At 40.7% G+C, this 15,934-nt stretch overlaps 1 protein-coding gene across 1 annotated transcript; it reads left to right on the top strand.

The window, feature by feature from the left end:
• Nucleotides 1–5,955: 5,955 nt before the first annotated feature.
• LOC113162915 (protein FAM180A) lies at nucleotides 5,956–15,100 on the top strand. The gene is made up of 3 exons (XM_026361170.1): nucleotides 5,956–6,359; nucleotides 12,162–12,259; nucleotides 12,420–15,100. The coding sequence occupies exons 1-3, from the start codon at nucleotides 6,284–6,286 to the stop codon at nucleotides 12,747–12,749; spliced, it is 504 nt and encodes a 167-aa protein (XP_026216955.1). The 5' UTR covers nucleotides 5,956–6,283; the 3' UTR covers nucleotides 12,750–15,100.
• Nucleotides 15,101–15,934: the final 834 nt, after the last annotated feature.

Below are 15,934 nucleotides of genomic sequence, written 5' to 3'. Positions count from 1 at the left end.
GACCCAAACTCAGCTTCCATCTCAGTCGCACACAAATAATAAGACACACACACACACACGCCCAGCACACACCTGACCTGGAGCTGACCTCATTTCCTGGGTTCAGACCAGGTCCTCTTCTCTCCATCTTTCACTTATCCACATGGTGTCTCACAGGGTGAGCAGCTTTGTTCTGTGAACCAGGTGCAAGGAAGTTTTTTGTCCGCTGAGGATGAGGCAGCCGCCACAAGAGGCACAGATGTCAAATAAAGAACGATGCAGATGCAGAGTCTCAAGTCTTGAGCTTCTTTAAAATAAAGTGCAGGATTTTTCCGTGTCATGCACAGAGAGAATTCTCCTGATCTGTGCTCTAACCTGTCTGATTTTCAGCATTTCATCTGTAGCTGTGAGGTATGTGTAGACTGAATGCAAAGTGACTTTCCGCCTTGTGCAATATGCACAATTGACGACTAGGCTGTTTTGAAATCTCTGTTTGCCTGCGAGATCTGATCAATCTCAGAATCAATGTTGTTTTTTCCCACTCTTTTCTTTTTTGCTTATGGTTTTATGAAGTTAAGTCACACATTTGCTGGGTTAGTGTGAGATGTTTAAGTTGAGACATGTTTGAATCGTGGAAGGGCTTCAACTCATTCTGCATTGCCCTCTGCAAGGTTGCACCCACTTCCATGGTTTCACTGACTTTGTGTGCAGTTGTGCCGCTCTTTAAATTAGCTTCCCAATTAAATTTAGACTACTCATCACCAATAAAACAAGTATACGCTGCTAACATCAGCTATAGACTATGCTTTTTATTTACTGTAAAGTTGTTTCGTAGGTTGCCAAGTGACCTGAGTGTATATTGACCAAAAATGTTTTAGTATATGGAAAAAAAACTGCCTAAATAAAGCATCAAAAGTGACACGAGGCTTCCTTTTCCATCAAATCTTTCAAACCTTCTGACTGAAAAGACATCAGGTTTTGAAGAATCAGAAATATTTTCAGTCAGTTGTGAAGCTGAGTTGGGATAAAGTGAGCACTGGCTGTGAATGAACAGTTTCCCTGTGTATTTCTGATACTTAAAACTATGCCCATTTATTCCCATGTCAGAATTAAGGTACAGTAAGTGAGAGGATGAGTTTTTCATTTCTCTGGCCCAGTACGCGTTGGTGCCTCTGGCTCAAGTCGTGACAACTCCCTCTGTGGGGTGTGTTAATACAGCGGCGCTGATGATCAAGCCCGACAAACACATCCTCATTACTCATGAGCAGCTGATGATGGTAACTGGAAATCGTGAGTTCAATTCATGCATCGGTCATGATCATAGTGACAGATTGCTTTGCCGATGTGTTTGCCTTTCACTGTGAATCCATGAGCACCTTTCATTAACGTGCAGGAGTCCGCCGACGCACGCTCCAGCATGAGCAGCACAAAGTGATTACATAGGAAATGAAGTATACATAGCCATCATTATTCTAGTTATTGGGCAGCAGTTACTGGCAGCTGCAGGGAGTCTCCCATCAGACTCAAACCCAGATGTTGGCAAGGATGTACCCTGCTGAAATATCCTTAAGCAACACATGAAACCTTGTGAGATTTTCCACTTATTTAGCTCCAAACACTCGATTCATACTTTTTGTGAGCGTCAGTACAGACTCTGTACAGGTGCCAGAGAAAATTAAATAACCTCTGATTTCCTGCACTGAAGCGATGTAATGCTGATTTCAGCATTTTCAAGCACTCTTCCTTTGGCACGGCCAAGTTATGCAAAGCCATCAACAATAATCCTGTATGGCTAATAACAGAGTTTGAATTTGTATTTTGAGTACAATGCACTGTGTGCAGACTCATTGTGGTTTTGAATGATTTTGAAGCAAAGCATTCAATTTTAGAAAAGCTTCCCCAAAATCTGGTTGACATTTTAGTCGCAATGCAGCATTTTTATGATCTGGTGAATTATTTAATTTCTCTGATTTGCATCATGTAAGTATCGCATCAACTGGTCGTCTCTCTAACTATAATATATCTCAGATAGGATCTGGATTGGGTGAAATGCTGCAGTCGTGTTAGTTTACCAATTCCTTTTCTTAAGCTGTCTTAGTAATTGTAATTTCCAGCTGATTTGCACATAATTGCTTCATACTGTCGACAGCCCTGGGAAGGCCCTGGGAAGTTGCCCACTTTGCTCATTTGGTATTCCAGCTTTCCAAATTGTTTCATCAGCAGCTGTCTCCAAGGTCAAAAATGAACAAGCTCAACTTTTTAGCCGACGTGCACAAGAAGTCCTAAAAGTGAGCACCTACATTTTCATAACAAATAGACAAAGTTTATCCCCAGACCACACGATAAGGTGGCAAGTGAGGGGAAATCTGAATACTTTTACACTGCAATCAGAGTTATTTATTCTGTTCTGCAGAGAACTCCTAAACTGTGCATCAGTAGCTGACACCTGAACCACAAGTTGGTTTATAAATTAATTGGTCACAAAGTACAAGCAGGAGAACAAAGAAGCAAATTAGCAACGTGAACTTTACAAAGACACTCAATTAATTCCACAACTGTTGCAAAGCTTTATTCATTTTAATGACTAATTACGATATTGTATGGTAATAAATACCGGATGCCACAGTAATGAGGCAGGTGGCCTGTTTACGCTTCAGCGTTGCCTAAGCTGTCTTCTCTACAGGTTCTAGCAGATATATCAGGCAGACAACTAGCTACTTTTCTGTGTTTGGAGACAACCGGCACCCACAAGGGCCAACCATGATAATGCAAGCTGTCTAAGACACGTCAACTCCATTTAAAGACTCAGCACTGAGCTGCGGCTGTGCTCCTATTCAGATGAGCCTTGATGAAATCATTTGCAGAGGTGTGATGGACGGTTGAGGTAATTATTCTGCTTGAGGTATGATGATTAGGCATTGTGGCTGAACACTCACGCACTCACTATTTTGTTGAGTTGTTTTGATGCATGATATGCCTCGTACCAGCTGGGTGGAGATGTGCTAGACAGTCTATTCTCACACTGGCCTGACTTGTTGTGACGGCTGCCATGCTGTCACTAACTATGGTCAATCAATAGATTGTAGTTGTAAACTTTTCATTTCCAACTGCTCTCAAACTTTTTTTCTCAGTTTTCTGCCTCTGCCCAGCTTTTTTAAACACTCGTCTCTCTCTTGTGCCCTGTCCCTGCTTCAGTTCTTACTTATGGTCCTCCAATTTATATTTTTGTCCTTCCTTGGTGATTTTCTTTTTACCTCTATGCAACCTTGTGGATCAAGCAAGAACAAACTCTGAGATGAAAGTGTGACACAGGCAGAAAGTTTCTCAGTAGATCTTTGTTAGAGGATTAAAAATAATTAAAAATTCCAAGTCTTAAACTCTTCAGTGGTTTAACTAAGACTACAAACAGAGCCAAAGTGAACCCCTGTATAGAAACAGCAGTTACCATCATTTTCATAATTCAAAGCTGGAGGCTTTCCTCCAGGAACTAAGACGTCGTTTGCTGCTGCGTCTGCAGACTTCCGCTCCTGCGATCTGTCAGAAACACAATTCAGTATATTAGAACATGGCTTTAACTTTGAGCTATTACTGAAAACACTCTGCATGAGTCACAGTCCCACAGCCGGAAAGAAGTACAGAATGTGAGCAGCACAAATCTCAACATTATTGGGCATGTTTGGGTAACTAAGGTGTTTACTTATCCCGGCTCACAGGGTTGTAAGATAAAACTGCCGCAACAGACTTTTTTGTGCGATAGCAATTTGACTACGCAAGGCTCGTGCAAGTTCAGATGCACAGTGGCCTCATATCAATTTGCATATTTGAGGCATTCCAGTGATTTACAGCACAGAAGCAATTAAACTAAAGGATGTCTCGAGGGTCCCCACCTGGTTTGAACCCAAACAACCCTTTGATCTCTGTTAAGTGGCTGCATTCATATTGCCAGACCTTATCTGAATAGAATTCAATTATTTTTGAATTCATGCAGCATCACCAAAAGAGTTCGGGAGCAGCAGCAATCACTGCAGGATCTTGGATAAGTTGGGCCAACGTGGGAGTCTCAGGACGGTGTTGTAACACTGCCCCCTCATGGTTAGAAAGGTTTTTTTATTTTCTCACAGTGCGTATGTGTTGACTGAGCGCCTGTGTGTTCATAACCTTACACACACAGGGGGGTCAGTGCCATTTTTCTTGTCATACAGTAGCTGAATCTTTGCACCTGCAGGCAAACACAGAAGATATGAGCTGCAGAAAGGAATCTTTTTTTCTTTCGTTACGCCCTTCAGATGCCATCTGCCTTTGCCTTATGTGCTACTCATGTGAATCGCATGCATACAGGGTTACAGCTTGTCCACTGAGGCGTTCCCACAGCTCACTCATCCACCCGTCCATATTCCACAGACTACACAAATGGATGCAGTAAAAGGAAACTGCACAAATGAAAGACATGCAGTGCTGTGTGGATTATTCTAACCTTTGAATGTCACTAAATTAACAAGATGAGGTTTTTATGTCAATACATCTAATCGAGCAGGCAGAGCTGTTTGTGGGTTTGTGTTGTCGTAAAACTCCTCAGCTCCTGCTCCGCACTTTATTTACTACAACCATTTTCTTAAGGATTTAAATGGAGCACATGTATGCAGCATTGTTGACAGCCTTTCTTCTCAGTTAGACATCTAATCGCTCTAAAAGTACTGCGATCAACAGAGGTATGGCTCCCCTGTGTCCACTCCATATTTTTATCACTGCTGAAATGAAATGGGAGTCTCACTTGTCTTGTGTTGCCGTTCATGATTGCATTTTGTGACTCAAACTGCTGATGCTTGTCAACAGGGACAGTGGGTTTCCATTCAAAAGAGTGGGTGATAACTGCACACAGACACCAGCTATCACACGGCAAAGCACAGATAAGGAAAAGGTTTAATATCTGCAGCCTCTATTTCATTAATTCACTATTACTCACATCTACTAATTGGACATGAGCACTTTTTTATTTTACAACAGACCAACACTAGAATATTATCAGTATTTTATTTTAGCAGATGCAGCCTTATGGTCGAAGCCAAGAAAGCAAATCATCTGAAATCCAGAGCACCTACACAGTCTATTATATGCTTTGGCAGTAGAACAGAGATTGTGTGTTTATTGCCCATATTCTGTGGCAACAAAAAGCAGAGTGTAGGAGAGAGTGTAAAAGAGTTTTGACAGCCTTGAATCAAGATGCTCTGAGTGGTCCTCACGTTGTTGTTGATCTTGGCTGTTGACACTTAGCTGTTTGTCTCCATCTGTCTCAGCCTGGGTTTCATCGTTGTCTGGTTGCTGCACACCACCGGCAATCAAACAAGCCTTTCAAGGCAGGAGTTGCAGTGCAGGATTTCAGGTAATTAACTCTGAATTTAGACGTGCAACTCCAAGGACAATGTCAAAAGGTGTAAAGATCAAGGTCTGTGTAACAGGGAGTATGATGCAATTTCCATTTTTTGAGATTTAACTAAAAAGATCAAAGGAAAACTTTGGTTTGGATCTCACTCAGGTCATGAACACGTCAGTTGCTGAGGTCTGTGATTGCAGCTAGTACATCGCTACGCAGCCCAATGTGGTAGATAATTAGCAATACTCCAGGCATTTAGTCTTTCCTTCCCCTTTAAGTGACGTGGTAGATAGTAGGTTTAACAGTCATTGTACTAATGTTGTTGCATTTCCACATCTTAGCAGCGGATTATCTGACTACTGTGTTATCTGACACAAAAATAAAACCCAAGTACAAAGAAGGTGAAAGCTAAAAGAGGCCATTCGTCTGCTGTGTCTGTACTGATTTGGTTCTGGCTCATGGGATCCCATCGGGCTTGATCAATCATTCACTGAGTTGTTGAGCCACCTAGTTATCCAGTGAGCTGGAGAGCTACTCAGTAACTGAACCAGTCAGACAGTCAAGCAGCCAATCCAGTAGTTAAAAGAAAAGTCCAGCCAAGAGGGCAGACGTTCCCCAAATCCTGATGATTTCCAGATGAGAGCCCAGACTTCTTGGCCTGAGTGGAGAACACACACACACACACACACACTCATGCAGAGGAGAAGAGAGAAAGAGGGAGAGGATGAAGGGAGGAGAGAGCAGTAAAATTACTGCAGTAAATTAAGGAATGACCCTGCATATGAAACTATTGCATGTGACGCGCCGCAACCAAACAGTCCCAGCGTCTTCATCCACCTTTGATGATCTTTCTGAGCGCAGCTGCAGCCGTACATCTAGAGCTTGGCGAGGAAAGAGTGTGTAGAGCTGCACTTGTGTGTGGGGATAATCAACATGACGCAGTGGTCGACTCTTCTCCTCGTTGTTTACCTGTCCGTCTACCGGGCATCCACTCAGCACCACAGGAAAAGTAGGTGGACTTTAACTCATCTGCTCTGTGAATACGTTAAGGCTTGATTTTCACATAAAAAAGCTAATTTCCACAAATAAGTTCTCAATTATCAGTGTTTTGCATCATTTAAAAGATACAAACCTTTTTAGAAAATGGGAAACAAGCATGATGATGATTGAATCTTGTGTTGCTTCTGTGAAACAATGTGTTTACCTTCTGGAGAAATCAACAACATTGCGACACAAAGGACATCAGCAGATCATTTCCACTGAAAACTGACTGGCTTGTTGTTACTGGATCCTCTTACTGAGGAAATTCCTTTCTCGGCACTCACATGCTGTAGCTTAAAAGAAGTCAGATGATGTCAAAGCCTTCCACAGCAGGGCCATAGATAAGACTTTACAAACTCAGTTGAGGTGAACAGTAGTTTTGAAGGATAAAGTATAAAATATTCTATTAATTGGGATTTTGTTTTCACGATCAATTAATTTGATATTCTGTTATTTAGTTTTTTATATTTTTTAGCAGCTGAATTCTGGCCGGGAGCTTGTTTTGTTGCTACGTTTAATCATCAAAGTATTTCATGAAACAGTATTGATTTATTTTTATCCACTTGGGAAAAGTGTAATAAGCTGTAAACACAACATTGATCTATTATCGCCTTATAAACATGCATGTTAGCAAACATGCTAGCAGCAGCTGCCTTATTATTCATTCAGGAGACACCGTTCTCTCACTGTTCTCATCAATCCCTGCCTTTGGATGAAAATGGGGATTGATGAGACTAATGAGCAATTAAAACAATTAGCTGGATGACACTAGAAAGCTTGGACAGCTACTGTGAAGATGAAACATTTATTGGTTAAGCTTTAATTTTGAAAAGACCGTTTAATTTAAGTCTAATTGATCATTAACCATCTTTCACTGAGATGTTTTCCTCTTAGCATCTTGCTCCAAAATTAGAATCTACTGAGTCTGCTCTGGATTGTCGTACATGCCACGGAGCATGATTGGATGTTGATTGCTCAGTTGTGCCATGCACAGCATCCATTATTTTCCTTCACTCAGGTTTTTTTCAGGTTTTCAGAAATAGACCTACATGTTTTAGCGACCTCAGTAATTCTGAAAACGAATGATGCTGCACAGTTTCAGTCCACAAAACTGGAAAACCAATCTTGTTGTAAAGCAGACTGAGAGACCAACATGGACACAAATCAATGCAAATGCTGCATCCCTAGGTGCTAACAAATGCAAAAACCCAGTTTGTTTTATTATTTAAATGAACCAACCCCAAAATGTTTGGTGGATAAGAGTATACATCGTGTAACGATGATCAATCTTTGGCTATAGGGAAAATAGGTTCCTGTACTGTGACAGACTCTACACGGCAAATCTCTTTCTCAGTTTCCCCAGAACTCCAACATCTCTCAGTATCAAATGTTATTTCGTCTTCCCGGGTGATACTGCAGTGTCTTTACTGCAGCTTAGCGTCTCATAGATTGGGCTCACACTGGGATTATTCATGGTGAGGTCTGTGTTTACATTGTAAATAGTAGATTAGTCCCAGAATCAGTTGTGTGGATGTTAACAATCTGAAAGTGCACAGAAATACTGAGCAGAAGATTGGATGTTGTAGTGATTTCATTCTCCTCTGTCCTTCTCACCCCCTCTTATGGTTTGCTAGAGGAATCCACATGTCCATTTAGATTTTTTGTTTTTTTGGATTTGTTTGTTTTTCCCTCTCTCTCATCAAGACATCCCTCCAGATACGAGCACCATTTAGCCCTGCTAATTAATGGACCTTTGTTGTTCCCTCATCTCCTTGCAAGCAGTTAGCAGGAGATTACAAGTTCCCTGTCTGCACATAATGACACTGGGGGAAGCCCGCGTATCCAAACACTGATTGTTTGTAGCGCTCGAGGAGGAGAAAGCATGACGGGTGAGCAAGCAGCGATATATGTGCGCTGAAATGTTGAGAAGGAGGGCGTTTTAAACATTCAAACTGAAAATTTAAAAAGCACTAATCAGCTAAAAAGTATCTTATGTTTGCTTGTTGCCCTGCATTAATATGGGAAAACCTGAATGGAAAACATCTACAAACTACCTCAGTCCATTATTGGACATAGTGCTATATTATCATTGTCCTAATGTATTTAAACAACTCTGTGTCGCTTTCAGAAGCCACATTTTGCCATGATTTAAAATCCAAATCCAATCAATAACCTTGTAAAATTACAGAGTTTTCCAGTCTGCACCCTCTCACCTTGAATCGGATAAGGAAAATTTAACCAGAAACCAGATTCAGAGCCAAACTAGCAATAAGAGAAGGTGCGGATCTTATTTTATGTGGATCTGTCCGAGATCACTACAGCGACAGAAAAGTCCAAGGAGATGGGAACGTGCAGATGTGGGGCTGCATGAGTACAAACGGTGTGAGGGACATCTATTCTGTACATGTCACTGTGAAATACTGAATGAAAAGACGATTCACTCTGAAGAAGCTCAGCGGGAGATGAATTCTCTGATGTTACATTGAATACAACACACTGCAAAGTCACAGAGACGCCTTTAAAGTAGAAAGTGAAAACTGTGACCTGACCAAGAATACCTGCTGACCTTAATCAAACCGAACGCCTTTGGAGTATTCTCACTGCATCATCCACAGCCACAATAGATTTCTCATTAAAACAGGTAGATATGCAAAATATGAAGTATAAGAATATGTAATCTCACCTTTAGAGGGTGCACTGGCTTTAGTTGCAGGTGGTTCTTCCATATCCACATATCACCTGACCTCCATACACATTTCACCTGGTCCCACTCCTTTCATCAGCTCCTCAGTATATCTATAAACCTGTGTGTCTGCTGCATATCCCAGCCTTAGTGTTCCAATTTTCTTCTCCCTGCCTGCCTTTGTTGTTATTACCCTATGCCTGTTTGGTCTAAAACACATAGCTGCGTTGCCCTGAGTCAAGCATCCCTCCTCCAAACTGTTATACTTAGCCATTAGATCAAATTTAGCATCTTTCCAATGCAGGAATTGATAAACGTTATAAGACACGTGCACTTTCTGTGTCTCCAGCAGTCCTATTAATAATCAATCTGCTGTTGCCACTGCTGGACACGTAAAACACACACTTCCCCGCATGCCAAAGAAATATCGTGGCTTAGCAAACAATGTGAGTTGCGGAAAACTTTTATGCAAATGACAGATGATTCATTTTAAATGTAAATCAGCGCTGGGGTGGCCTCCCAGCTGTCACATCACCTACAGCTCCTCCATCCTTTAACAACATAATCCTTGTTCTAATGAGCACACTTTCCCCCTGGGTGGCGTTTTGTTTACATTGACGGTGCTCCACTGAAGCTATAGTGTCTCCTCAGTATCTAATATGTCTGCACAGACATTACTCTTCTGCAGCTGATTGTACGTTTGGGAATTACTCATTCAGTGAGCAGTTTCCATGCATTCATAAGCTGAACATCTTTGTTGGATCTAGGGAAATGTCCTCTGTAGCGTTTGTTGGTGTTTAAAAGGAACATATAAGAAGAAAATACAGAATAATTATATTTTTCACAAATTACATAGGTTGAATCAATTAATTAAAGGTCAGTCTTATAGACATGTTTTACATAAACAGAGTTTAACATCTTAATGTGAAGCAGAAGTCAGTGAAGGGCTTAGTTTAGTTTAGCATGGCGGCTCAAAGCACCGAGTAAAACACTTGTGAATGTCAATGACTGATCTGTGATTATATTTTAACAGCTTGAGATTGAGTCTCTAGGACAAATGTTGTGTAATTATTGTTCTCTGGCCACTGTCACGACTGCAGGGTGCATATGAATTCAAGTTAGCTTGACCCAAAGACAGGGAACAGGGTTGCAGCTTGCCTGGTTGGCCATCAAAGCTCAAATGGAAGATGGTGATGAAATAAACTATGTAATGCGGTTATTATGAGGTGCAATTCTGTAGCTTTCGACAGAGCCAGGCTGGTGACTAATATATTTCCGGGCAGTATATAAATAGAAATATATACATGTAGATGTGAGTTGTGTCAATCTTTTTATTTAACTCCCAACAACAATGGAAATAAGCATCTCCTGCAAAATGTCAAACAGTGTGATTAATGTGAAAGACGCTGGTAAAACATTTTCGAGCTGGGTGGATTGAATGGGAGGATTCAGATCTCAGTATTCCTAAAATCCTGGTTGTAGCCGTGTTTGTATTGGATGAATAGTTTGAGATGATATGCAGAGGATTACACATATGTACCAAATTGGTTTGCTTTCGTTTTCTAACATTGGCATATTGTGCTGCATCATTTCTTACATTCTGAATGGTGACTGGGTTGTAAAAGTTGGATAAGACTGGCAGCCACCCAGGCAGGTACACGGGGAGGTCAGCCAGGTCATGTGGCTTTGGCTGGACTCACAAATGCTGTAAAAGCTAAATATGTCTGACTGGCGAAGCTGTGGTCGACAGGGTTGATCATTACTGGACAATTGCAGAGTGAGAGTTTATACCTTATAACCAATTAAGATCCGTGTGTTTGTCCACACACTGAGTCAAAGACTGAATGGATCCAGAATATGTGACGCAATGGAAGAATAAATGTCTGAAGAAGTTCAGATGAAGTTCAATTTAGTTTGTTTTACTTCAATTAGCTCCCATCTAATTAGTTTTTCACTTCACTCACCTGAAGCAATGTCACTAAGTTGCTCTTAGAGTGTCATAACGTGAGCACATTTTAAAAGACAGGACGGCAGCAGCAGACATATTTTAAACAATACTGAAAGGAGGAATGCTCTGTATCCTTTTGTGACCCCGTTGTTTTAAATTCCAGCCTTGTTAAGACTTGACCTGTGAAGACTTTCTATTATCAGTCTGCTCACTATCTCACATGGCTGTTATACAAAAATTAGAATGCAAATATGGTGTTTTAAATCAGACCAGTTCATAAATCACTCTGTCTGTCATTACGCATTTAGAGCATTTAGCCCTTATCTTACATTTTCAGTTAAACCAAGGTGCCAAGAGATAAGTTAGAGCTTTAAGTTTTTTGTTTGCTTCTTCTTGGAAGAAGCTGTCATGTCTCTCACACAGTTAAGGAAAATAAATGCTGTCTGCAGTGCAGCGTAAGGTAACTGTGTGATAAGTTCAGTGCAACGGTTACTGTATGTACAGGGAAAACATGGCCATTTTATTGATAAAAGACTATAAAATAAACCAAAACATAATCATATTAATAATAATAAATCAAATTTAACTTAACCTGCTACTGTATGTGACATAATGTATTTATTCATAGTTCATAATGTGTTCATTAAATCCTCATGCTATGTAACGTAAGTAGCAACTACAGCAATTGACAATTATGTAATTGTATTGACTCAAACTGTAACCAGCTGTACATCGAAAATGTCATAGATATAAGTCAGCAGAGACTGTTACTGCTACCTGAGGGAGGGGGGGGTTTCAGTCTAGCTTTATCTGGACAGCTCACATAACAAGCTCCCTGATCTGTCCATACATGGACCAACACACCCAGGTTAATTACACCTTCCCTTCTGTTGGCACTGAAATGTCAGCTCTGGATGCTCTAGCTACTGCCAATTATAAATTTCCATACACATCTGTAGCTAAGGTTGAACACCAGTTACGCCCTGCACAGCTGGGGCCAGACCACGTCCCACCTGGATAATATTTGAACAGTAATGAATCTGCGTTTACTCAGCGTCTGGCACACCCAGACATATTGGTTAATGTGGTGCCTAATTTCTTGAGGCCCTAATCTAATTTCCTGTTTTTATGTGCTTTAGCCCTGTATCCTTCTGCATTTAGGATAAAGCGTGGGACATTTTCACTGATCAACCCTACATTCCAGCGCTCGGTGGACGACATCAATTTGCTATTTGAGGTCAGTTCAGATGTTGTGGATTTAGAGGAGTCAGTGCTTCTTTTACTGGAAAACAGTGAAGTATGTTGACAATGTAGATTCCAAATTGCTTAAAAACAGCTTAAAACCTCCGATAATAAAACCTTCCTCAGTATTTTCTTTACAAACATTTATTTCCCAGATTCTTCTGGCTGGAATGCAGATAGAAGGTGACGCACACAACTTGCTGATTCCAGATGAGGAGCTGGCCTCCCTGAGGAGCGTGGAGAAGCTGGAGGTTATCTGTGAGGACGTCCTACCCAAGAAGCTCTCTGACATCCGCCGCCTGACAGCAGAGCTGACCCAGCGCCGGCGGCCTTTGAGCTGGCAGGACTTCGAGAGGACGGTGCTGACCCTGGTGTACAGCACTCAGACGCTGGCTCGCATCAGTAACCAGCAGCAGAGAGATGTGTGGACGGATGCAGTGATCCAGCTGTTCAGAGCTGTTCAAAAGGATCTCAAACCCACTTGAGGAAGACTCAGAGGATGTGTTTTTTTTTAAATGAGATTTTTGTGGTGTTGTCTTTAATCACTTGCTTATGGAACCAATGTTGTTTTAATAATCTGAAGGCCATTTAACATACGACAGGAAATACCCACCAATCCATGACTTCAGCTTTTCCCAGTTTCATGCTTACTCCACACACTATTACTTTATGTACTGCTAATAATATTTCCATATTATTTACAGAGTGTATTGTTACACTGCTAGCCGTAGTATGCTATTTCACTACTCCAGGTCCATATGACAAACCCAACAAACCTTGAGCTGAGATTTATTTGTTGTAGTTAAATTATTCTGGCTGAGGTCAAGAATGAGTTTTCATCCAAAAGAAATCAATGCATTTATTTTTACATTGAAATTTTGCACTACAAGCAATTAATGAGCTGTCCATCAAACTGTAATCCCACTGCAGATTTAACTTAACGAGAAAACTAATTGTTTTTCCAGTGACATAATCCTTTTTGTCCCCATGACAATGAGTGACCACCACTGACAATTTGATGTTTTAAAAAGTGTTTTTGCAGCATGTCTCCCAGTGAATTATGGGACAGTAGTGTCCACCGAAAGACGATTTGCTGTGTGTCCCAGTTCCCAGGCCCTCAGTCTTGAGCTGTGACCATGTTGCCAGGTAGTAGGCAAAACACTAAATCCAGAGGTGAGTGGAGTGGCATTCAGCTGAATGTCTTCCATAATTCATTATGATCTGCTGCACTGTAGGGTGCCTATAAAAATTGTTGAGAATCAATTGACGTGAACAAATTAAAGCCTGTGACCTGCTGGATTCAATGTTAATGCTATTTTCCATGTTTAAACACTGCATGCTTCACAAACAAATCTATTCACCTTCATCATTTCTGTGCCATAAATGTTTTATCTTGATCTTATACCAAAAACATTTATGGCACAGAAACCATCTAAATAATAACAAGTCCTTTTCAAATAATTTCACGTTAAGTCTGTTTCATCTACAGAAAATCTACTTCAAATAAATTGATTCAACTGCCTCATTAATTTCCTCTCAGCTTGTGAAGGTGTGTTTATTTTTTATTTTCATTTGAGTGTAACCTTAATGAAGTTCATTTGAATTTACTTATTGGTTCATTATGTGGAAATTGACTCCACTGAGCCGGAGATTTGTGAGCCAAACAATAGCTAGCGTGTGTTCCAATAACCCTCCATACGCTTGCTATCTTGGTACTAGGACACTAAAGCAGGTGCTGAATATTCCTCCCATAAGTACTGCAAACGTGGGTATTAGTAGTTTATTTGCACAGGTCTGAGCTTTGCTATTATTCCCGTCTTTGACCTACTTTAATTTAAACATGCTAAACTCCAGTTTCGGCTCCAACACTGTGCATGTTTGATGTCATCTAATAACTTTAGAAAGCCTTAGAAGCTGTGACCTGTCTGGAAAGGATTGCGCTGCTTACTTGATTTGCCAGTAAAAGCCCTTTGAAAGGAAACCACACATTTCTACTTAAGAGTCTGTGTACATCAAAACCCCTGATTGCTCATTTGAGAAACTGTAAAATGTTTGATAAATGTTTGCTTCACTTCTACTCATTTCCCCACTCATTTTGGGAAATAGGTACTTGCCCTAATAGGCTTTCGTGCAGTTCACTCAACTTGGAGTGGATAGAAAGTAGATATCTGTTTTGTGTTGTTTTCCCTCCTTGAGTCAAATTGGTGTTGCATTTTAGTGTTTTGTTTGAATTCCAGCTTTTATGCTCACATCCAGCTTTGGAAGGGTTGCTCTCATTTCCTGCAACGTGATCCACATTCTCTGTAACGTTCACTGTCATTTGTATACGGTGCTCACAGGATTTTTGCAGGATTTCCTGTCTTTCTCAGCATGTGAGTGTTCAGTCTGTGCTCGCGCTACTGGCACTAACTCAGAGGGACTGATTGATGAGAAGGTAGAAAACGCCAGTGGAGAATTTCCTTCCAAGAGAGACAATCAGCCGTCATTCGTGCACTTCTCTAACGGCGATGAGGTGATGAGTTTTGGGATGTTTCTGGCTGCTGCCTGACAAAGCGTGAAGAGTTCAGTACGCTGAAGAAAGTAATACAGTTCAGGATTTTATGAGTCTGACAACACATAACTTACAGCTGTTTGTGCGTTTTATTCACATATTGTGATGTCTCATAGTTTTGTGTGGTGCATTCACACGAGGCACAATGTTCAAGACAATTGGGGATGAATTAATATTTCTGCATAGTTTATTTGTTTACCTTGATTCTAGAAATTAGCTCTTTGCTGATGATGTACAATATTTGCTATTATTGTTGTGCAACTGCACTCAACATACAAAAGACTGTGTTGGGAACATTTTCCTTATTTTACCTACCCACCATCTGCACTGCACCCCTTTATCCCAATCTCTTCTGTCACTGTGTCAAAAGTGAAGTTTTTACTTGGGTCACTGACTTGAAAAATATGTTTGCAATATTTACCTATTTAGTGTTTTATTACTAAATGGTGTGTAACAACCTCAGCAGCGTCGAGCATGTTGAGAGAGCAGCACCAAGTGGCTGCACACAGAACTGCTGTCTTGGAGGTTCTTCACTTCAACCTTGTAGTCAATTTTCTGTCAAAATGTGATTTTTACAGTTTGTGTCAGACCATGTTGAACACAAACGTGGACTAAAGTTAAATCGTTATTATCTTCTTATCTTCTTATCTTATCTTATCGTTATATCTATTGTCATGTGGTGCAATATTATTTCTTGACCAGTTCGAGGGGATAATGAAGTGATAACTACAGCACAAGCCTTTTACACAGTATATTAGTATGACCTATTTTATTATGATTCCAGCCATTTAATCCCTTATCTGTGATACATATTCAGTAATAACAAAGAAATAATGAAAAGCAAATTCTGTGAGTATGTTACATCACCACTGTCTCCAGCTCTGAATTTAATTATCAGCTCAACATGGTCGCTAGGTGGCAGCATTTCCAAACCTGACTCCCTCACAGATGACTCACTGAATCAGTCATGTTTTTGTCATTTGTTATTGATCTGTGCAGAAGCTGTGAGGAATAATGGTCCAAAGAGACCAGATGAACTTAAAGTGACAGTACAGGACGTAACAGCAGACACTCTCCGCTCCTACTCGCTGCTTATGCATGCTGTAGGACCTCTTCAGG

Source organism: Anabas testudineus, chromosome 23, assembly GCF_900324465.2.
Source record: "Anabas testudineus chromosome 23, fAnaTes1.2, whole genome shotgun sequence".
In the NCBI taxonomy this organism is placed as follows: Eukaryota; Metazoa; Chordata; class Actinopteri; order Anabantiformes; family Anabantidae; genus Anabas; species Anabas testudineus.
Note: the sequence above shows the minus strand (reverse complement) of the source record. Positions and strands in the feature narration are given on the sequence as shown.

Excerpts from the sequence above, each read along its gene's own strand:
- LOC113162915 (XM_026361170.1), top strand. The coding sequence starts at position 6,284 with ATGACGCAGTGGTCGACTCTTCTCCTCGTTGTTTACCTGTCCGTCTAC. Across the intron at positions 6,360-12,161 it reads CACTCAGCACCACAGGAAAA|CCCTGTATCCTTCTGCATTT; the intron begins GTAGGTGGACTT and ends TATGTGCTTTAG. Across the intron at positions 12,260-12,419 it reads ACATCAATTTGCTATTTGAG|ATTCTTCTGGCTGGAATGCA; the intron begins GTCAGTTCAGAT and ends TTTATTTCCCAG.